At 57.0% G+C, this 22054-nt stretch overlaps 1 protein-coding gene across 5 annotated transcripts in view; it reads left to right on the forward strand.

Moving 5' to 3' along the window:
* The window catches only part of PPFIA4 (PTPRF interacting protein alpha 4), a 57581-nt gene that overhangs the window by 25260 nt on the left and 10267 nt on the right, over window positions 1-22054 (forward strand). For 2 of the 5 annotated variants that reach the window (XR_003760953.2, XM_029069249.2), the window contains exons 3-25: window positions 1347-1448; window positions 1537-1701; window positions 2025-2099; window positions 2440-2541; window positions 3099-3320; window positions 3563-3709; window positions 4055-4189; window positions 4442-4525; window positions 5400-5531; window positions 6127-6189; window positions 6921-7012; window positions 9174-9291; window positions 10100-10305; window positions 11493-11733; window positions 12194-12229; window positions 12562-12695; window positions 13258-13427; window positions 14128-14221; window positions 14817-14898; window positions 15715-15915; window positions 17148-17210; window positions 18242-18268; window positions 18487-18662. Coding sequence is in view for 2 of the 5 variants with exons in the window: in XM_029069249.2 (XP_028925082.1) it covers window positions 1347-1448; window positions 1537-1701; window positions 2025-2099; window positions 2440-2541; window positions 3099-3320; window positions 3563-3709; window positions 4055-4189; window positions 4442-4525; window positions 5400-5531; window positions 6127-6189; window positions 6921-7012; window positions 9174-9291; window positions 10100-10305; window positions 11493-11733; window positions 12194-12229; window positions 12562-12695; window positions 13258-13427; window positions 14128-14221; window positions 14817-14898; window positions 15715-15915; window positions 17148-17210; window positions 18242-18268; window positions 18487-18662 (2867 nt within the window). In the remaining 3 variants the exon portion in view is untranslated. The remainder of the gene's footprint in view (window positions 1-1346; window positions 1449-1536; window positions 1702-2024; window positions 2100-2439; window positions 2542-3098; window positions 3321-3562; window positions 3710-4054; window positions 4190-4441; window positions 4526-5399; window positions 5532-6126; window positions 6190-6920; window positions 7013-9173; window positions 9292-10099; window positions 10306-11492; window positions 11734-12193; window positions 12230-12561; window positions 12696-13257; window positions 13428-14127; window positions 14222-14816; window positions 14899-15714; window positions 15916-17147; window positions 17211-18241; window positions 18269-18486; window positions 18663-22054) is intronic. The other 3 variants (XR_003760954.2, XM_039912545.1, XR_003760956.2) reach the window with 2 other exon arrangements.

Here is a 22054-nt window from a genome sequence, read left to right on the forward strand (position 1 = left end):
AGTCGTATTTATTGAGCGCTTACTGTGTGTGGAGCACTCTAGTAAGCACTTGAAAAGTACAATTCAGCAATAAAGAGAGACAGTCTCTGCCCACACCAGGCTTATAGTCTTGAAGGGGAGAGACAGACATCAAAACAAGCAACAGGCGTCAATATAAATAAATAGAATTATAGATATATGTATATTCATATAAGTGCTGTGGGGTGGGGACGGGGGGAAGAGCAAAGGGAGCGAGTTGAGGTGATGCAGAAGGGAGGGGGAGCTGAGTAGCCACATCCCCGGTGGGCCCATCCTCCGGGCCCTTTCCAGAGCCATTTAAGTGGACCGCTCGGATTTGGGGGACCTGTGGAGTTGTGGGAAACCCAAAGTCCAGGAGTCAAGGAGTGGAGGGTGGGGAGCAGCCACTTCCTTGGGACTCGGGGATGTGAGTGACCCTCAGGGGGCACAGGTGGGTTGTTTGTATGAGAGTATGCATGAGTGTGTAAGTCAGGTATCGCAATCTCTCCTTGTGTGCCCCATCTTGCTTCTGGCCTCTCCCTCTCTGGTCTCTTGGCTGGGATTATGGGAATGGGCAGATTTGGCGGATCCCTGCTTAAATCCCGATTCTTTGCCATCGAGCAGAAAGCTGGGAACGAGGTCACTGCAGCCACCTCTCCTGTTGGGTAGCGCCTTCCTTTCTGGGCCTCAGACAGCGCCAGCCTGGGGAAGGGCCAAGCCTCGGGTTGGAAACCGAAGTCCCGGGTCTTGTTTCCTTGGCATACAGTTGACTGTATTTCTACTCTGTTACTGGACGACCAAGGTTCCGGGCTGATAACTGGGCTGAGCGTGGCTGATAGGGGAGTCTGGTAAACTGGGAAGTGGGCAGGGGGCAGCTGGAATGTGGGTCTGGGAACTTCAGGGGCCTCAGAGTCCGGGTCAGGCTTTCTTCAGAGTGTCTAGCTGTGACGGAGCTAAGGGATGGTTCGGGGGGAAAGGTGGAGTGTGTGTGTGTCTGTCTGTCAGTCTAAGTGGAAGGTGGGGGCTCCCGGAGGCCAGAGATGTGTCGCTCTAAGCAGCAGCACACTGGATATGGCAGCAGACCGAGGGTCAGAGGAAAGGAGTGACCCCCCCCATCCCTTTCCTCCCTTTGGGCAGCCCGCCATATTCTCCCCACCAATTTACAGGGGAGGGTGTGTTCCCAAGAGGGTTGAAGGGAGTTGGGGTTCAGGGACAAGAGAAGAACGACCACCACCCAGTCAGTCGGGGGAGCCGGTCCCCCGAGGCAGGAGCCGCTCCTGCTGATTCAGGAGGCCCCGGCCCTTCTCCGGGCAGGAGCCCCCAGCCGAGCAGACCCTTGGGCTTTGCAGGAGTTTGCCACGCTGACCCGGGAGCTGAACGTCTGTCAGGAGCAGCTCCTGGAGAGGGAGGAGGAGATCTCGGAGCTGAAGGCCGAGCGAAACAACACGAGGGTAAGGGGGTGGGGTTCCTGGGGGAGGACTGGGATGCCAGTGGTCCGGCCTCCGGCCTGGAGGCACATGCCGCTCTTCACTCCCTCAGCTGCTCCTGGAGCACCTGGAGTGCCTGGTGTCCCGCCACGAGCGCTCTCTACGGATGACGGTGGTCAAGCGTCAGGCCCAGTCGCCCTCGGGCGTGTCGAGTGAGGTGGAGGTCCTCAAGGCCCTCAAGTCCCTATTTGAGCACCACAAGGCACTGGATGAGAAGGTGAGCCAGATGCCGGGTCGGGCTCAGGTTGCTTGGCCTCTCCGGTCCCCACTTCTCACCTTCCCTGATTAAGGGTCGGCCGGCCCGGCGTGTCTGCCATTGACGCCGCCGGCCCTGGTGTCTCTGAGGCTGCTCCTGCTGCCGGTCAGCCCGACGTATCTACCCGGACCCCGCACAGCCTTCTGTTGGAGCACTCAGCATTAGGTCCGCCCCTTGCCGGTCACAGGCCCTTCTTGGTGTCTGCCTGGTGGTGGCCATTTCCCAAAGTGTCCTCCGCCCCAGACTGGTCGGCCCCATCCCTTCCCGTCTCCCCCCTGCCACAGGTGCGGGAGCGGCTGCGGGCGGCACTGGAGCGTGTCACCACCCTGGAGGAGCAGCTGGCCGGAGCCCACCAGCAGGTGAGACCCCTGGCCGCCTCGTGGCCCGCTCCCCGCTCTGAGGCTATGGCTGGTTCCGGTGGGACAGTCTGCATCCTCTGCTTCTGTTCCTTCCAAGAAGCTCTGTGGTCCCTGGATCCCCAGGCGGTCCCTAGGCGGGCCCATCCTGGCCGGCCCTATCACCCACTGCATCTCTGCCCTGGGATGGCCAGGGAGCACGCCCCTCTCTTCCCAACTCCGCTCCTACAGGGAGGAGCCGGGGTGGGAGGTGTGAGGGAAAGGAGAGGGGTGCGGTGGGGGTGCTGGGCTCTGAACTGGGTGGCTCCAAGAGCCTAGCTCTGGTGGTGGCTCTGCCCCTCAGGTGTCTGCCCTGCAGCAGGGCTCCCGGCCCCGAGATGCAGCTCCAGGGGAGGTGGGGAGCCGAGGAGAGGCCCCGGAGCCGGGGCCCAAGCTCCTGTGGAAGGTGGGTGCTTTCGGGCTGCGGGGAATGGGATCCTTTCAAGCCTCATCTACGCCTGGACTTCCCCCATGGGGCCTTCCCCGTGGCTTGCTCCAGCCCGGGTTCCCACCCTGGGGGTACTGGGAGCAGGGGCTGAGGGGCTGACTGGGTTGGAGCCTCTCCCGCTATCACCCCTAGAGATATTTGGGAGGCAATTCCCCTCCCCACTCACTGCCTCTTCTCTGTGACTCTGGGCTAGATTGCTCCCCACCCCCCTTCCCGGGTCTCTATAGTTAGAATGGGATGAGAGGCCCTCCCCCGCCTCCCAGGGACCCCCCAGTGATGGGATGCAGGAGGGCATGGGCCTCTGGGCTGACCCGGAAACAATCAGGACCAAAGGCAGATCTCTAGAGCAGGCCGGGGAGACCTAGAGAAGACTGGGGGTGGCCCACTGGGGGCAGAGGTCACGCACGGTAGGACCTGGGAGTCTGACCGTGGGCTACGTCTGGGAAGGGGTGCGGAGAGCCCCGGGGCTGGAAGGACCCTGGGTGAGGGGCCGTTACTGTGTCCGGGCCTCACAGCGACTGACCAATGGCTCGGTGCATCCGGAGGATGAGGTGGGGCGGACGCTGGAGCTGCAGGAGCTGTTGGAGAAGCAGAATCTGGAGCTGGCCCAGGCCCGGGAGCGGTTGGCGGCCCTGGTGGCTACGGTGGCCGAGCTGGAGGAGGACCTGGGCACCGCCCGCAAGGACCTTATCAAGTCGGAGGAGTTGAGCAGCAAGCACCAGCGGGACCTCCGTGAGGTCAGGACCCCTAACCCCTGCCCGCTGTCCCGCCCCCGCAGGTGGGGTGGGCGTTCAGCGCTAGGTCTTGTGGGGATGGGTGGGGGTCCTGGCCAGCGTTCGGAGACCAGATAGTGACTTGGGGAAGTCTGCTGTGCCACCCTGGATGGGCAGGGGCAAAGTCACTTCCCCTCCTCTACCTACTTTTCCACCCCCGTCTATCTGCGGTCCCCACCCCTCCTGCCCCCCCGCCGGCCCCTCAGGCCCTGGCGCAGAAGGACGACATGGAAGAACGCATCACCACGCTGGAGAAGCGCTACCTGGCGGCCCAGCGGGAGGCCACGTCCATCCATGACCTCAACGACAAGCTGGAGAATGAGCTGGCCACCGAGGCATCCCTACACCGCCAGGTCCGCGTCTGCCGGGAGCCGGGGAGGGAGGCACCTTCCCCAGGGGCCACATGGTTGGGGCGGGGCCTCCTGCCCCCGGCCTTGTGATGGGAACGGAGGTGAGGGGGGGATGTGGCAGGACCCTGAGGGTCCCGCGTACTCTCTCCACTTGGAGTTGTCACCCGTGGGCCTGAACAGTATGGGTAGACTGCGCCGCAGAGGGTCATTGACCTGAGTCCGGGGTGTCCTCAGCCCCTGTCCCAAGACCACCTCCCCCACCCCAGCTTCCTCTCCTTCCTCTGTCCTCTTCCCTCCCCGTCGGCCCCCGCCTGCTCCCCTGTGCCCAGCTTCTCCCCCTCTCCGTAGTGCGAGGAGAAATCCCGGCACCTGCAGGAGCTGTTGGAGCTGGCCGAGCAGAAGCTGCAGCAGACCATCCGCAAGGCCGAGACCCTGCCCGAAGTAGAGGCCGAGTTGGCCCAGAGGATTGCGGCCCTCACCAAGGTGGGCGCATCTGCCGTCGGGGAGCCCTTAGGGCCATTAACCAGGCTCCCCGGTGCCTTGAAGATGGGGGGACGGGAGGGTGTTCCCGGCCACTTTCTAGGGGGGCAGGTCGGTCAAAGGGCAGGGAAGACGAGTCCGCTCTAGGAACCGGCCCTACATTTCCGATCGGGCCTGGATCCGAGACACGGACTCCTGCGGGGGGTGATGGGATGCTGAGCGAGTGCTGAGTGGGTGCTGTGCTGGTGCCCACAGGCTGAGGAGCGGCATGGCAACATCGAGGAACACCTGAGGCAGCTGGAGGGGCAGCTGGAGGAGAAGAACCAGGAGCTGGCCAGGGTGAGTCTTGCCTGGGGGTCCCGGGAGGACCCCGGTGCAGTCTGGGCTTGGGAGTATGGAGGAGAGGCCCCCCCCCGCCCCCCCCGGCTTTGAGAAATCTCTCAAGTCTCAGAAAGGGGGCCCTTCTTCAGGCAGTCAGCTAGAAAGCCCTTTCTGAGCCCCTCCTAGTGTCCAACATCCTGCTGGGGCCCGAGAGCCAACTCAGACCCTGCCCAGCCCTTGCAAAGATCCTGGCTTCTTAGGGAAAGCAGAATAGACAGACCCAAAGACAATCCACAGCAGCGGGGCCAGGCAGACCCAGAAAGTTCAGAGCATATTGAGGAGGAGGGATGAGTCACGTTGGGTAGGCAAGTTGGAGAGAGGAAAAGCTGTTGTTATAATGGTGTTCGTTCAAGCACTTACTGTGTGCCAAGCACCGTTTTAAGCCCTGGGGTAGATACGGGATCATTAGGTTGGACACAGTGCCCGTCCCCCATGGGGCTCACAGTCTAAAGGAGAGAACAGGTATCGAACCCCACTTTACAGATAAAGAAACTGAGGCACAGATGAGTGCGGTCACTTGTCCGAGGTCATCCGGTGGGCAAATGGCAGAACTGGGATTAGAATCCAGATCCCCTGACTTCTAGGTCCATGCCCTTTCTGCTGGGCCCCACTGCTCCAGGCTTTCTGGCAAAGGTGACCTGGGGTGTCAATGTGTGGGAGGGAGGACAGGGGCGGGGAGACGCTCCTGGCCAGAAGGGGGTGGCTTGGGTGCAGCTTCAGAGGTAGGAGAGGTTCACGGTTTGGGGGGTGGGGAATGGAACAGAGAGGGAGGCCGGGTGGGATGCTCCCGAGCGAGGGGTCTGTATGAGGGCGAATGCCGGTGGTCTGGCAGGTGCGCCAGCGAGAGAAGATGAACGAGGACCACAACAAGCGCCTGTCGGACACGGTGGACCGGCTGCTGAGCGAGTCCAACGAGCGGCTGCAGCTGCACCTCAAGGAGCGAATGGCGGCCCTGGAGGAGAAGGTAGGGCCCCTGAGCGGCGGGTGGGCCGGTCTGCCTCTTGGGCTCTTGGCTGGTCGCTCAGTGGCCTGGCAAGGAAGCGGTGGCTCTCCACATGGCACCTCTGGTCCGCCCCTTACCTGGATCCTTAGTGACACCAAACAGGATGTCACCGGGCCAGAAACCTCTTCTCAGCAAGCGAACAAGCTCCTCCCAGGGGCCTGGCCCCCTGGGAGGAGGTGGAATAGGAGGAACAAGAGGAGGAGGAGGAAAATCAACTCTGTTAGAAGGGAAGGAGCCAGCAGGGATGGCCCTAAGGGGATTATGGGAAGGTCCGGGAGCTGCTTGGTGACAGGATTGGAGGCAGGGGTCGGGATGGGAAGAGAGAGGGGCCATAAAGGGGAGTTGGAGGAGAGCAGTGGGAATGTCGGTAAGGTGGCCGTGATGGGAGGGGGAAGGGAGTTTGGGGAGGGGGCTCGGGGCCCACCTGGGAGGGGAGCATCTCTCTACTGGGGAAAGGGGCCCAATCCAGGCTCTCGCCCGAGATGTCTTTGGAGGGGAGGCTTGGTCGGCCTTGAGCAGTGCTTCCCCCTGCGATGGGCTGCTGTTCGTCTCCTAGAATACGTTGATCCAGGAGCTGGAGAGTTCCCAGCGGCAGATTGAGGAACAGCATCACCACAAGGTGAGGGAGGAGGGCCAGACCGGGCCCGGGGGAGCGGGGTTCCGCGGGAGCGCGGGCCCCACTGTGCCACGTGTCGCCAACGACCCAGACTAGTGGGAAGGAAATGGGCTCCGTTAGCTGCTCCAGCGCCTTCGTGGCCCAGGGTGCTCTCTTTTCTGGTTCTTCGGGAGCAAAATGGCCCTTCAGACGGAGGCCCCGTGTAGAGGACCAGGGAGCGGGACACTCTAGACTCTAAACTCCTTGAGTGCAGGGACTGGGTCAACCAGCACTTTTGTACTGTACTCTCCCAAATGCTTAAGATGTTGTAAGTGTTCAATACATTTCATTGATTGCACTGCGGTGGGGTGGGGGGACCAGGAGGGAGGTCTTGGCAGCAGTGGGGTCCCTCTAGCTACATTCCTTCCCTTGCCCTTTCTCTGACCCCAGGGTTCAGGCCTAAATTGAGAGGGAGTATATATATATGTGTGTGTATATGCATGGGGCCTTCTTCCCGGTCACACCTGTGGGACATTTGTGTATGTTTGTAGGTGAGTGTGACACAGAAACTTTTCCTGGCCGCACCTTTCCTGGCTTGTGAGGCCTTCCTGACACCCTTCCCCCTTTGCCTCCTTTCTCTTGAGTTAGCCAGGACCCTGGCTGTGGAATGAGGCTCTGCCTTTGCCCCCAGTTGACTCAGTTGGCCCGTCCATCCTGGGCCCTGACCCCCATCTCGATTCTGCCCTGTCCCACAGGGCCGGCTGTCGGAGGAGATCGAGAAGCTGCGCCTGGAAGTGGACCAGCTGAGGGGGCGGAGTGGCCCGTTTGGGGAGGGGGTCCATTCCAGGTATCGCCGAGGGGGTGGAGGGAAATGGGGAGCGGAGGTTGCGACGGGCCGGTGGGGAACCCCAGGATCTCTTCCCAGATGCCTTTGTGCTCCAGGCGTTTCCCTCCCTGCTCCTGACAAAGATCGATTCCCGGGGTGGAGCCCGACCCTGGAGAAGAGTAGGTGGGGAAGCCGAGGCCCGCAGGGCAGGTGAAACATCAGGCGGGAATCAGCGACGGACCTGAGATTAGATCTGAACGCTTTGGCCTTCCCCCCAGGGGTGGTTGGTTAGTCAGGGGGCCAGGTAGCTCCCAGGAAGGGGGGGCTGGTGGGCAGTGTCCCCAGAATTCATCCCCTTGAGGAGCATCCAGGGTGTACAGGAGAAAGGGCAGGAGCAGGGAGGTTGTCTGGGGCACTGCAATCCGGGGGCAGTCGGTGGCCGTAGGGAGAGTCTGATGAGCTCCCAATCCCTTGGGCGGGCATTGCCGACAGCTCCATTTTGCGATTAACTGTAATTTCCTTGGCAGGGAGGAGGGGAGGGGCCCACTGCGACCAGGGGAGGATGGGGAGAAACAGTCGTGGAAGTGGTCCCGTCGAACTAAGCGCTCACCCCAGAAACCCAAAGGCCCATGCTGCCCCACTGCCACAGGCTTTCACGTTGAATCCAGCCAGAGGCGGGCGGCATGTCCAGAAAGGGCGTGGGCGGAGGGCACCCCTGAAAAAACAGGAGGGGAGGGCTAAATTGCAGCTTGAAAGGTTTAGCACAGTGCTCCGTCCACAGTAAGCTCTCAATAAATACGATCGATTGGGTTCGGTAGCGGGAAGAGCTTTCCGACTGGAAGCAGCGTGGACTCGTGGACAGAGCACGGCCTGGGAATCGGAAGGCTCTGGGTCCTAATCCTGTCTCTGCCACTTGCTTGCTGTGTGGCCTTGGGCAAGTCACTTAACTTCTGTGTGGCTCAGTTCCCTTATCTATAAAATGGGGCTTAAGACTGTGAGGCCCATGAGGGACATGGATCCCGTCCAATCTCATTAGCTTGTATCTACCCCAGCGCTTAGTACAATGCCTGGCACATAGTAAGCACTTAAGAAATACTGTTTCATTAAAAAAGTAGGACGGAGAACAGGATGAGGCTCCAGGATTCACTGTTGAGGGAGATGATGGATAAGAAAAAGGGAAGGCAGGAGTCTGTCTGATTTGTTTGAGGGGCAGACATGCTCAGAGACAGAGAGATGGGTCTAATGTACCCTGGGGGTCCTGCCTGAGCCCAGGATTCTAGGAAAACTCCACCCCTGAGCGTGTGTTTCTGTTTGTATTGGCGCCTGGGAGAAAAGGGAAGAGGATGGCCAGAGACTGAGAAAGAGAAGACTGTGGCAGGCCAGGACGTTCCCGGGTTGTGTTCTACTCAGTGCCGGGAAATCCGGGAGACTCAGCAATCCACTGGTTCCCTTGGGGCCTGCTTTGGGTTTGGGCTCGGAGAACTAGTCTTGGAGGAAGGAGAGAAGGGAAGAGGGTAAAAGGTGGGGAAATTGCGCCCCAGGGGAAAGGGGAAAAGTGAAGGGATAATTCAACCCAGAGAAGGGAGGCTAAGCTACTGGGTCTGAATCGCCACGTTCAGGTCCATGAAGAGTTATCGCTCTGAGGGTGGAGACAGCTGTTCTCCCGGCCCAACATGATTTACCGCCAGAGAAAAGTAGTGAGCTGAATCCTGGCTTTTTGTTCTCCCCACGTCTCTTGTCTCGTGGAGATGGGGGCAAGTTTGGCAGTGGCCCAAAGCTAGATGCCCAAAGAGCCCATGTGCTGGATTGTGGGGACGAGGGGATTTTTAAAAATGGGGGAAAGGTTCAGAGTGACTAGAAGACTCTTACCTCCTGAGCTCAGGCCCGGTTCTGAACCTTGAAGCTCAATGCCGGTCAGAGAGGATTGTGAAGGAACTGGGGAGCCGGGGGTCAAGCGGAGGTGGTGAGGGGTGGCCAGGCCAACCAGCTCTGTTGAAGGCACGAGGCGGCCCAAACCTCCTGCTGCCCGGGAAAGAGGAGCTCTGGGGAGTGATCAGGCAACCGGAGGGCCTAAGAGTTGATCCTGGCCTGGGGGAGGTGAGGGAGCAGGAGGTGGAGAGGTTGGGGTGATGCCCAACCCTCCACCTTCATCTCCCCGTGCTGATTGTCCCGCTCCTCCCAGGTCCCACTTGGGGAGCGCCGTGGACCTGCGATTTCCCCTAAGCAGCGTGGTTCACGCTCCTCCCGGTCCCCATGCCCTTCACCGCCGCTTCTCTGCCTTACGGGAAGAGCCCAGCAAGGTAGGAGATGGTATGAGTGTGTCTGTGTGTTGGGGGAGAAGAGGGAGGTCTCTCCTGGGGGGTCCCCGGGGACCAGCCAGCCGCGTGCCTGCCTCCGGTTAAGCTTGCGGCCTGGCGTGTGTTACAAATCCTGTGCGCCGCCCTCTCTCCTCCCCACTCCCTGGGTCCTCACAGCTGTGGCCAAGAGGGCTGGGCCCGTCAATCAGGGGTCCCAGCTGCCGGCGTGCTTCCTTTCACCCTCCCTCCTCCCCTCTGGGGAAGGGGCTGGCCGATAGCCAGCTGGCCCGGAGCCATCCTGGGATGGTGGGCAGAGGGCCTGAGGGGGCCTGGGAGGCCGCTGGTCCCTTTCAGCCCCCAAAGTCTTTGAGCTTGTGGGAATCTCTCCAAGGCAGAGAGTGGGATCTAGTCCGACAGATGCAGTGCCTTCTAGCCGGTGTGGGGAGTGAGAGGTGAGGGAGGCAAGATGTTGGGGATCCTTATTTGTTGTCTTGTTTCCCTCACCTTGCCCCTCCGATACTTCAGAGAAGCAGCATGGCCTAGTGGAATGAGCATGGGCCTGGGAATCGGATGACCTGGGTTCTAGTCCCAGCTCAGCTACTTGCTATGTGACCTTGAGCAAGTCTCTTAACTTCTCTGGGCCTCTGTTTCCTCATCGGTGAAAAGGGGACTAAAGAGCAGGTCTCCCTCCCACTTAGATCGCAAGCCCTGTGTGGGACGGAGACCGTGTCCGACCTGATGATCTTGTATCTACTCCAGTGCTTAGTTTGGTGCTTGGCACATAGTAAGTGTTTACTAAACACACCATTAGGATTGGGAGCTTTCCCCGCTCCCGGGGGTCCTGGCCCCAGCGGCCCCTGCTTTTGACAGCGACCCTGAGATCTCAGATGTGGACGAAGATGAGCCAGCGGGGCCGGTGGGCCCTGTGGACGTCCTCTCCCCGAGCGGCCACTCGGATGCCCAGACCCTGGCCATGATGCTCCAGGAGCAGCTGGACGCCATCAATGAGGAGATCAGGTAGGAGTTTGGGAGCAATGTCCGGCGGACCCTCCTGGGCCCTGGGGCCTCCTGGAAAGAACCAGAAGGGCATACTGCTCAGCCGTTGGTGCTTCACACGGGACAGGGGCCCAGGGATGGCCAAACCAGCCCCCAAGCCTGGGGATAGCAGCAGTGATGTGGACCCCGACTCCCGCCACCGCCCTTTCCAGAAGGGGTCTAGAGCTGACCCTTCTCCCTAGATCCTGCTGGGGCCACTGCCCATGGGAGAGGATCACTCCCAGGAGGACCCTTTCATTCATTCAATCGTATTTATTGAGCACTTACTGTGTGCAGAGCACAGTACTAAGTGCCTGGAAAGTACAATTTGGCAGTAAAGAGAGGCAATCCCTGCCCACAACCGGCTTACAGTCTAGAATGGGGGAGATAGGCATCAAAACAAGTAAACAGGCATCAATATAAATACATAAAATTTTTGAAGAGGGGAGTGACATGTCCAGAACATTTCTGTAGAAAGATAGTCCAGGTAGCAGAGTAAGTATGCTCTCAAATGGGGAGAGACAAGGAGGTTGGGAAGTAAGAAAGGAGGCTGATGCAGTAATCCAGTCGGAATAGGATATTTGACTGTACTAATGTGGTAGCGATTTGAATGGAGAGGAAAGGGTGGATCTTGGCGATGTGAAGGTGAGACCGGCAGGCTTTGGTGACGGATTGGACATGTGGGGTGAATGAGAGAGCGGAGTCAAGGATGACACCAAGGTTGCGGGCTTGTGAGATGGGAAGGATGGTTGTGCCGTCTACAGTGATGGGAAAGTCAGGGAGAGGACAGGATTTGGGAGAGAAGATAAGGACCTCTGTTTTGGACGTGTTGAGTTGCCCTTGCTCGGACGGGTCTGACCCGGCCCCAAGGGGTTTGATCAGGACTGGTCCGAGCTCATGTTTTAGGAGCCAGTGGCCGCTAGGCTGGCTGGATCCATCTTCCAGTCGGATAGCAGACCCAGGCCACGCAGGTGTGGGTGAGAGACTATAAACTCGTTGTGGGCAGGGAACGTGTGCATTTATTGTTATACTGTACTCTCCAAGTGCTTAGTACAGTACTCTGCGCACAGTAAGCCCTCAATAAATATAATAAATGATTGAATGAGAGAGCAGTGGGGGAGCTGTGGCCTGTTCTGATTCTGATTTTCCCTCCCCTCGGCCTCCCGCAGGATGATCCAGGAAGAGAAAGAGTCCACGGAGCTGCGGGCCGACGAGATCGAGACCCGGGTGACCAGTGGGAGCATGGAGGCCCTGAACCTGACGCAGCTGCGCAAGCGGGGCTCCATCCCCACCTCCCTCACGGCCCTGTCCCTGGCCAGTGCCTCCCCGCCCCTCAGCGGCCGTTCCACCCCCAAGCTCACCTCCCGCAGTGCCGCCCAGGATCTGGACCGCATGGGGGTCATGACATTGGTGAGATCTGCCTAGCAACCGGCGAGTTCAGCCGCGTCTGCCTCGGGATCGGTCGGAGGGTGGGGGCAAGGAGAGAAGACATTTGACTATAGTGGCCCCATCCCTTGCCTCGCTGGCTTCAGGGAGAGCTCCCTTCGCCATCTTAATCACCGCCTCCTTCTAGCCTGATCCTGGAAGATGTCCCAGCTTGCCCCCAAAAGACACTTCCAGGTCCTCAGACTTAGATGCTGAGGGGCCGAGTAGAGAGAAGCATCAGGGGTTAGTGTACCTGATGGCTTATCTGGCCCTCATCCTAAGGGCTGTGGCCCGCTGTGGATTGAAATGGGGCCTCGGTGCCCCAGGAAAGGGTTTTGACTTTGTCTCTCTCTCTTTCTCTTTCCCCATCTCCCTCCCTCTTATTCTCCCTCCTTCTCTCCCTTTCTCTTTTTCTGCCCCCCTCTCTCTCTCCTGCATTTCCCAGCCAAGCGATTTAAGGAAACACAGGAGGAAGCTTCTGGTGAGCGACAGCTGGTCCCCCTTGGGCAATCAGGGCCTCAGACTACTTCAGGTGCCGAAGGGTTAACCGCAAAGGCCTGGGAGCATTCCCAAGCACCCCGCAGGTGCCCACTGAGGATTGTTGGGGCCTGATGTCAGGGCACCCTGGGTTGGTGTCATTCTGCCCTCGTAGACCCCCAGATCCTCTCTTAGCGCTCCTCCCCACCAGGTCGCCCACATTGACTGAGACTCCCTGACGGCGGGCTTGGACATCCACGCGGGCCCCCGGGTGGACAGGCGGCCGTGTTGGCCACCCTCTCTGCCTCTTCCCCTCACGGCTCGCCGTCTGTTCAGTCTCCAGTTGCTCGGGAAGAGAGCCGAGAAGACAAAACCACCATAAAATGTGAGACCTCTCCTCCTTCCTCACCCAGGACCCTGCGGCTGGAAAGGCTCGGCCACCTGGCCCCCAGCCAGGAAGATGGCAAAAGGTGAGCAGGTGGGGTTGGGTGCTGGGGTGGGGGGCTCTGGATGCTGCCCTCGAGCAGACTCCCCTCAACTTTGCACCTCCCTCAGCCTGGCTCTGCAGGCAGCCTCCCTATTCCAGAAGCAGCAAGATTTAGTGGATAGAGCACGAGCCTGGGAGTCAGAAGAAGGTCATGGGTTCTAATCCCAGCTCCGCCACATATCTGCTGTGTGACTCTGAGCAATTCACTTCACTTCACTGGGCCTCAGTTACCTCGTCTGTAAAATGGGGATTAAGAGTGTGAGGTCTGTGTGGGACAGGGAGTGTGTCCAGCCTAACTTGAGTCTACCCCAGTGCTTAGAACAGTGCTCGGTACCTAGTAAGCACTTAACAAGTACCATAATTATTGTTGTTATTATTCCAAAAGAGAACTGAAGCAGGAGATTCCTCCCTAAGCACTCCAGGGGTTTTCACACTTGCAGGCAGTTTGGAAGAAGTTTTTTTCTCTCTCTCCTGACTCCTTCCCGCTGCTATTTAAGTCCATTTTCTCTCCTTTGGTCCTCGGCCCCGATCCCCGGGCCGCTCAGCTCCTTGGACGACCAGGGCAGTAATCCCAGCAGCAGCAGCAACAGCAGCCAGGATTCTCTGCACAAGGGCACCAAGCGCAAAGGCATCAAGTCTTCCATCGGCCGCCTGTTTGGGAAGAAGGAGAAGGGTCGGCTCATCCAGCTGAGCAGGGAAGGAGCCCCGGGCCACGGTCTCCGCCCTTCTACCTAGGGACCGTTTGGGTGGGCAGGTGGAGGATGGGGCGAGGGAGGGGAGGGTGCCCCCAGCCTCGGGGTTCCTCGGGAACCACTCGTTGCTCAGTTCCTTTTGGAAGGTGCCGGACAAACGAGGGAAGGAAGCCTAACTCCCTTTATCTCTTCAGGTTATAGGAGATCAATCCTATTTATTGAGTGCTTGCTGTGTGCAGAGCACTGTATTAAGCGCTTGAGATAGTATAATGCAACAGTATAATGGACACAGTCCCTGCCCACGAAGAGTTTACAATTTAAGGCGATATCACCAGATACCTCTTTTCTAGACGATTGGCCTTAGGCAGGCAAAGTCGATTTAGGGACTCAGCACGTCAGAGGAGGGCAGAGTGCCGATGGGGAGAGTCTGCCCAGCCATGTGGAGAGCCGACGTGGGCCGGCGGCCGCTGGACTATGCCGACCGCATCTAGATCTCCGGCCTCGGGGGCCACGGCTGGATGGCCAGGCCCCACTTAGGCCCGGTGGTTGGGAGGCGGCTGGAGTCTGAGATGGATGGGGCAGAGAGGAGGTGGAGCTGGTGTTGAATTTCTGGGACCTGGCTCTGTGCTCCTTCCCAAGCCTTGACCATCAGCTTGGGGAAAGACTCTGCTGGGTGAACTTGAGGGACAGTGGACACTGACGCCCCGGTGGTGCTATTTTCAGTTATGCTGTCGGAATCGGAGCCGAACCTGCAGGAGCCCCTGGTGCCTGCCAAGCTGGGCACCCAGGCAGAGAAGGACCGGCGATTAAGGAAGAAGTGAGAGCCCTGGGGGGGGGTCTTGGGGTCTAGGGACTGGGCGGAGCATGCAGAGCAGGGGGAGGGCCTCCTCCGACCCCCTCCCCACCCTGGGTATCCTGAGGACAGATCTGTCCCCGCCCCTCTCCCACGGGCTGTGGGGATGGAGGAGGGAAAGAGCTGGACTAGCTGGCCGAACCCAACCCAGAAAAGGCCCCCGGCGGGCGGGAGGGACCCCAGAGGGAAAGGAACAGGATGTGGGGAGATGCCTGGGCATTTTTATATCGAAAGAGGAGCATGCAAATGTTACACAGATGTACCAAGGACCCAGCACTCTGGCTGAAAAGATTGTAGTTCAGTATCCAGTTCTCTGATCCTTAACTGTTCACAGAGTAGGTGGGATAAGTGCCTCTAGTAGCGGGGGAGGCTGTGGCCAGAGGGTGGATTGGATTGGGTGTCGAGATGGGGCGGGAGCATTCTGGGAGCAGCCACCCTAGACACGGACACATGGTTGGAAAGGCCCTCCCCCCAGGCAGGGTGTTCCAGAAGGACAGGGAAGGAAGGGGCCTGGCCCCAGCCCTCTCAGGTGAGGCTCTTCTGCCTCCCCTCCCATTAGGCACCAGCTCCTGGAAGATGCCCGTCGCAAGGGGATGCCCTTTGCCCACTGGGACGGACCCACGGTGGTGTCATGGCTGGAGGTGAGGCGGAGTTGGCGGTGCTGGCCCCTTGAACGGCAGGTCCACTGGGGGCGTGGAGGTCTGTCGGGAGGGGCCGAGGCCGAGGGGTTGGGGGTGGCGGAGTCTTTGCTCCCAGGATCCTCCTTGCTGCCCGAGCCACAGTCTTTCCTCTGCCCGTCCTCTCCCCGCTCCCCACCCTACCCTGCCGCAGCTGGCGCCAACGCCGCATCCGCTACATCATGCTCCTTTCTCACAAGTTGTTTTGAAGAACCTAATTGATATCACTAATGAGTACAATTTCCCCTTGGCCATCTGTTTGGGTTCACTGGAGATGGAAGGCGGGAAAGCGCACTGATGAGCCCTAATTATTGGAGGTGTTTACACTCTGTGGATGGCATTAATCTCCCTTTGCCGGAGAGGCTTTCCACCAGGGATCTCCCAACACTGTGACCTGGGCCTTGGGGACCGTCTCGTGCTTTGCCTGGGGCAGACGTTGGCCTCCTGCTCTACGGCTGATGCCTGGCCCAGCTCTGGCACCGGCGGGGGGATCGTGGAGGGGGGTGTTCCCTGTCCTCGGGGAGTTGCCAGTGGAAGCGGGAGGCAGGGCAGACGACTGACATTAACATTCCCCTAGAGATGCAACGGTGGTGGAAGATTCTGTAAGGGCAGGTGGGAGTTTATAGGGAAGGCTTCATGGGGGAGGGGCCTTAAACTTCAGTGTACAGAAGGAGAGGGAGAGCGGGGTTGGCAAGCAAGAGTGAGAGGATCCTGGGGGGTGTGGCTCGGAACGAGAAACAGACACGCGCAAACACGCCCCGGTTCCTCCCTCACGGGCAGCTGTGGGTAGGGATGCCCGCCTGGTACGTGGCGGCCTGCCGGGCCAACGTCAAGAGTGGCGCTATCATGTCGGCCCTGTCGGACACGGAGATCCAGCGGGAGATCGGCATCAGCAACGCCCTGCACCGGCTCAAGCTCCGACTGGCCATCCAGGAGATGGTGTCGCTGACCAGCCCTTCCGCCCCGCCCACCTCCAGGACGGTGAGTGGTCCCCCCAGGACCCCTCTCCTCGGGGCTTCTCGCACGCTTTGAATCCATCCTGAGCCCTCTCAGTGGAGGGAGGGCTGTTGTAGGCTTTAGGTGGCCATGGGGAAGCAAAGGCGAATCTCGCCTTCAGGGAATTCACTTCCCTTAGGGGAAGCAGCATGGCCTAGTGGATAGAGCATGGGCCTGGAAGCCAGAGGACCTTGGTTCTGATCCTGATTCTGCCACTTGTCTGCTGTGTGACCTTGGACAAGTCACTTAACCTCTCTATGACTCAGTTTCCTCAACTGCAAAATAGGGAGTCAGTACCTATTCTCCCCTACTTAGAATATGAGTCCCATGTGGGACAGGTACTGTATCCAGCCTGATTAACTTGTTTCTACCCTAGCACGTAGAACAGTGCTGGACACATACTAAGTGCTTAACAAAGACTATTTAAAAAGCAAACAAAAACAAAATTGTCACAGCCTGATTGAGGAAACAAAACAGACTCTGAAGAGCCAACATGGCCTGGTGGAAAAAGCCCAGCTCTGGGAGTCACAGACCTGATTTGGGCAAAGCCAGATGCCTGCTATGGGACTATGGCAAGTCAATTCAATCAGTGTACTAAGTGCTTGAGAGAATATATTACACTAGCGTTGGTGAACAAGATTCCTTCCCACAAGGAGCTTACAGTCACTTAACTGCTCTATGCTGTAGTTTCCTTGTCTGCTCTCCCTCCTTCTTAGGCTGTGAACTCCCTGTGGGACAGGGACTGTGTCCAATCTGTTCATTTTGTATCTACTTCAGCAATTAATATGGTGCTTTTTTATTGTATTTGTTCAACGTTTACTATTTATCAAACACTGTTGTTTAGCGCTGGGGTAGGTACAAGTTTATCAGGTTGAACACAGTCTCTGCCCAACATGGGGCTCGCAGTCTAAATTAGAGGGAGATGAGGTACTGAGGCACAGAGAAGTTAAGTGCCTTGCCCAAGGTCACACAGCATGCAATTGAAAGAGCTGGGATTAGAACCCAGATCCTCTGATTCCCAGATCTGTGCTTGTTCCCATTAGGCCACAGTACTTCTACTTTGTCGCTTGGCTCATAGAAGTGCTAAACAAATACGATGATGATTATTGTTATCATTTTTACTACCTTGCTTCTGCTGCTTCTTAGAACTGTGTGGATGTGTTGACTACCGCTGAATCCTTATCCCACTTGACTTCCCAACTGCCTTCTCCCCTTAGTCTTCTGGGAATGTCTGGGTGACCCACGAGGAGATGGAGACGCTGGCGACATCAACCAAGACCGTGAGTCCATCCTGAGTCTGGGTTGGGGGGCTATCCAAGTCCAGCTCAGAGAGGACCGGTATCAGTAAATAGTATTACTGCGGCTACTACTTACTATTGGGCATCTGGGAAGGTGGGGGTCATTCTTTGGGCTCCATTCCTGCGTGTGGACAGTCAGACCGGCTAACCCCGTGCTGGCCAAGGAGTGCTTGGCATTGAGGCAACCTTGGCCCGCAGGGATTCAAAACCAAGAGATCCAGCCCAGACTGTCAGAGGCTTGAGGGCAGAGGAATAGGCAGAGCAGCGGGTAGAGAGAACTTTTGGGGGATGCAGGGAAGGCAGATATTGAGGCTCTGCTCTTCCGGTCACTAGGAGAATGGGGTGAGGAGGGTCTCAAGCCAGTTTGGAGACTCTAGAGTGTCCACATGCAATTGTATGAACACATACCAACGGGTTCACACACACTCGCATGTACACACTTACACGGACACATTCCGCCTTCCTTCCTTCTTTCCTCCTACATATTGGGTCTGTTCTCTCTGATTCTCTGAGCGGCCTAAGTCCCCCAGCCTTTTCCATCTGACTGCAGCTGACCATCTGACGTCTTTCCCTACCCGACCTGGTCTGCCCTGCCTGAGTAGAGACAGTGGGCCGCTGGGCCGGGACCCGGAGCAGAGAGAGGCTCGAAAGTAGTGAAGCCGAAGTTCGGTTCCAAGCGGTGGCACCGCCCTTGTGCTGTTCCCACTCACGGCCGTCACTACGGCGGGCTTCTGGGACTTGTAGTTCCGGGGGTTGGCTGAAACCATTGCGTGGACAGCGGGATCACTGCTCGGCTGCAGTCCCTCCTGAAGTCAAGCATCCCTCAAGTGGCGGCTTGGGAGGTACTTGGGGGGTCTAAACCCAGCTAAGTTTAGCAAGGTTTGACTCCGTGGGTCCAGGAGACCAGGCCTGGTGGACCCACGGGATGGGTTTGGCCTATGCAAGGCTCTATCTTGGGGTGGTGGAGTGCCAGGGTTACTGACTCTGCTTCTTCCCCTGCCACGCTGCGCTAGGACAAAGAAGAGGGGAGCTGGGCTCAGGTAAGGCTCCTCCTCTCGTCCTTGCCCTCTTTCAAGGGTACAGCGGGTGCCCTGGGAGAAAAACCGAAGGGAGTAATGTGTCCACTGTTGCCTGGCTCCCCCTCTCCTTCCCCTGTTCTCCCCCTCTTATCTGCATCCCGTGTTTTCCCTTTTAACCCTGTCTCCCCTCTTGTCCTCCCTGCCCATCCTGGGAGCCCGCCCTCTCTTTGCTCCGGCAGACCTTGGCCTATGGGGATATGAACCACGAGTGGATCGGGAACGAGTGGCTGCCCAGCCTGGGCCTCCCCCAGTACCGCAGCTACTTCATGGAGTGCTTGGTGGATGCCCGCATGTTGGATCACCTCACCAAGAAGGATCTGCGCGTCCACTTGAAGATGGTGGACAGCTTCCACCGGTGAGCCTGGCTGTGGAGGCCGGACCTCCGGGAAGGCCCGCCACCTGCCCCCAGCCCAGACAGATGGGGACATCACCTTCCCTCGGTCTTCAGGAAGGGTGACTCCCCAGACTCTCCTTTAGAACCTTATTACAAAGAAATTCTTCCTTGACAGGAAACTGGAATTGAAGGCCTGTTTGGCCTAATCCTGCCCTCTGTGGACGTGGTAATAATAATAGTGGTATTTGTTAAGCGCTTACATTGTGTCAAGCACTGTACTAAGTGCTGAGTTAGACACAAGATAATCAGATCCCGCATGGGGGTCACAGCGTGAGCAGGGGGGAGAACAGGTATTGAATCCCCATTTTACAGATGAGGGAACTGAGGTACAGAGAAGCTAAGGATCACACAGGAGACAAGTGGCAGAACCAGGATGAGAACCCAGGACCTCTGACTCCCAGTCCTGTGATCTTTCCACGAGACCATGCTGTTTCTCCCTGGCTCACGCTGGTTCTCGGCAGAGCGGTATGTGAAGAATAGTGCTCAACTTAGTCAACTGAGCAATGCTAATATTTATTGAGCACCTACTGTGTGTGCAGAGAACTTTACTAAGTGCTTCAGAGAGTACAGTAGAGTAAGTAGGCATGATCCCTACCCTCAAGGAGCTTACCAGTTAGCCGAGGAGACAGACTCCAAAATAAGTTACTGGAGTTTGAGGATATTTACGTAAGATCAATGAGGACAGGGTGTGTGTATCCAGGTGACCCAGAAGAGCTCAAGCCGCAGTTGGAGGGGAAGGTGAGGAGATGAGAGATTAATAATTATAATAGTTATGGCACTTAAGCACTTGTTATGTGCCAGGCACTGTTCCAAGCACTGGGGTAGATATTAATAATAGTGTTGGTATTTGTTAAGCGCTTACTATGTGCAGAGCACTGTTCTAAGCGCTGGGGTAGGTATAGGGTCATCAGGTTGTCCCACGTGAGGCTCACAGTCGATCCCCATTTTACAGATGAGGGAACCGAGGCACAGAGAAATGAAGTGACTTGCCCACAGTCACACAGCTGACAAGTGGCAGAGCTGGGAATCGAACCCAGACGAGATACAAGACAATTGGGTTCGACACAGTCCCTGTCCCACACGGGTCTCGGTCTTAATCCCCATTTTACGGATGAGGGAACTGAGGCAAAGTGAAGTAAATTGACTTGCCCACGGTCACATAGCAGACAAGTGGTGGAGCTGGGATTAGAACCCGTGACCTTCTGACTCCTAGGCCCATGCTCTAGACCATGCTGAAGACTTCCGGGAGATCAATCAATGGTATTTATTGAGCACTTGCTGTCTGCAGAGCACTGTACTAAATGTTTGGGAAAATACAATGCAGTAGAGTTGGTAAGAACAATCCCTGCCCAAAAGGAGCTTATAGTCTATGATTTCAGAAGGGCTTTGAAGAGGGGGAAAGTAGCGACCTGCCACTTTTGAAGTGGGAGGGAGGTCAGCAGTCTGAGAGAGGAGAATGAGGCATAGCCTGGCTTAAGAGGAGCGACGTGTGTGAACTGTGGGGTGTAGTGTGAGAGAAGTGAGGCTAAAGAGTGGGGGAAAAAGCTGATTGAATACCTTGAAGAAAAGGACTAGGAGTTCCTGCTTGATGCAGAGAGGAATGGACAACAATTGGAGGTTTTTGAGTGGAGAGATGATGGTGATACTGTTATTGGTTAAAAATACATTTTGGTATTTGTTAAACGCTTACTATGTGCCAAACACTGTTCTAAGCGCTGGGGGGTGGGGGATACAAGGTGATCAGGTTGTCCCATGTGGGGTTCACAGTCTTACTCCCCATTTTACAGATGAGGTAACTGAGGGAACTTGCCCAAGATCACACAGCTGACAAGTGGCAGAGCCGGGATTATTCATTCATTCAATAGTATTTATTGAGCGCTTACTATGTGCAGAGCACTGTACTAAGCGCTTGGAATGTACAAATCGGCAACAGATAGAGACAGTCCCTGCCCTTTGACGGGCTTACAGTCTGATCGGGGGAGACGGGCAGACAAGAACAGTGGCAATAAATAGAGTCAAGGGGAAGAACATCTCAAAAACAATGGCAACTAAATAGAATCAGGGTGATGTACATCTCACTAAACAAAATAAATAGGGTGATGATATATACAGTTGAGCGGACGAGTACATTGCTGAGGGGTGGGATGGAAGAGGGGGAGGAGAAGAGGGATGGGGGAGAGGAGGGTTTAGCTGCGGAGAGGTGAAGGGGGCGGGGGGTAGAGGGAGCAGAGGGAAAAAGGGGGGAGCTCAGTCTGGGAAGGCCTCTTGGAGGAGATGAGCTTTAAGTAGGGATTTGAAGAGGGGAAGAGAATTAGATTAGAACCCATGACCTCTGGCTCCCAAGCCCGGGCTCTTTCCACTGAGCCACACTGGCTCTCTAAGTTAAGTGCCTCCCTAGTTAAGTGTCTACTATGTGCTTAGCACTGGGGTAGATGCGAGATAATCAGGTTGGATGCAGCCCGTGTCCCTCTTGGAGCTCACAGTCAAAGGGGGAGAGAGGACAGGTATCGAATCCCCATTTTACAGATGAGAAAACTGAGGCACAGAGAAGTTAAAAGACAAGGTCACAGGAGACAAGTGGTGGAGCTGGAGTTAGAACTTAAGTTCTCTGACACCCAAGCCCTGCTCTTTCCAGGGGGCCACACTGATCCTCAGTCAGCTGTCTCCTACGACAACCCAACCCACACACTGCTCCTCTAACACCAGCTTACCCTCTGAACCTTGATCTCGTCTATCTCGTCACTGACCCCTTGCCCAAATTCTCCCTTGGGTCTGAAACTCCATCTCCGTTCAAATCGTACAGTCCACCACTATTCCCACAGTCAAAGCCCTCTTAAATCATGTCTCCTCCAAGAGGCCTTCCCAGAGGAAGTCCTTTCTTTTCCCATCTGCCTGCCCTGCTGCGTCAACTATGAACTTAGCTATGTATCCCTTATGACACTTTGACACTCATCCTAACCTCACAATATTTACATAACTATTCTTGCACTTTACTATTTCCCCTATCCTTAATCTATATAAATGTCTGTCTCTGTAAACCCCTTAATAATACCCTTAATAATAATTATAATCATTATGGTATTTGTTAAGTGCTTACTATGTGCCAAGTACTGTTCTAAGCACAAGGCAATCAGGTTGGACACGGTCCCTGTCCCACGTAAGGTTTACAGTCTCAATCCTCATTTTACAGATGAGGTAACTGAGGCCCAGAGAGTTAAGTAGCTTGCCCAAGGTCACACAGCAGAAGTGGCAGTGCCAGGATTAGAACCCACGACCTCTGACTCCCAATCCAGGACTCTTGCCACTAAGTTTTGCCGCTTCTCTTGTGGGCAGGGTTCAGTTTTACCTACTCT

The sequence above is a fragment of the Ornithorhynchus anatinus genome, chromosome 7, assembly GCF_004115215.2.
Source record: "Ornithorhynchus anatinus isolate Pmale09 chromosome 7, mOrnAna1.pri.v4, whole genome shotgun sequence".
Taxonomy (NCBI): domain Eukaryota; kingdom Metazoa; phylum Chordata; class Mammalia; order Monotremata; family Ornithorhynchidae; genus Ornithorhynchus; species Ornithorhynchus anatinus.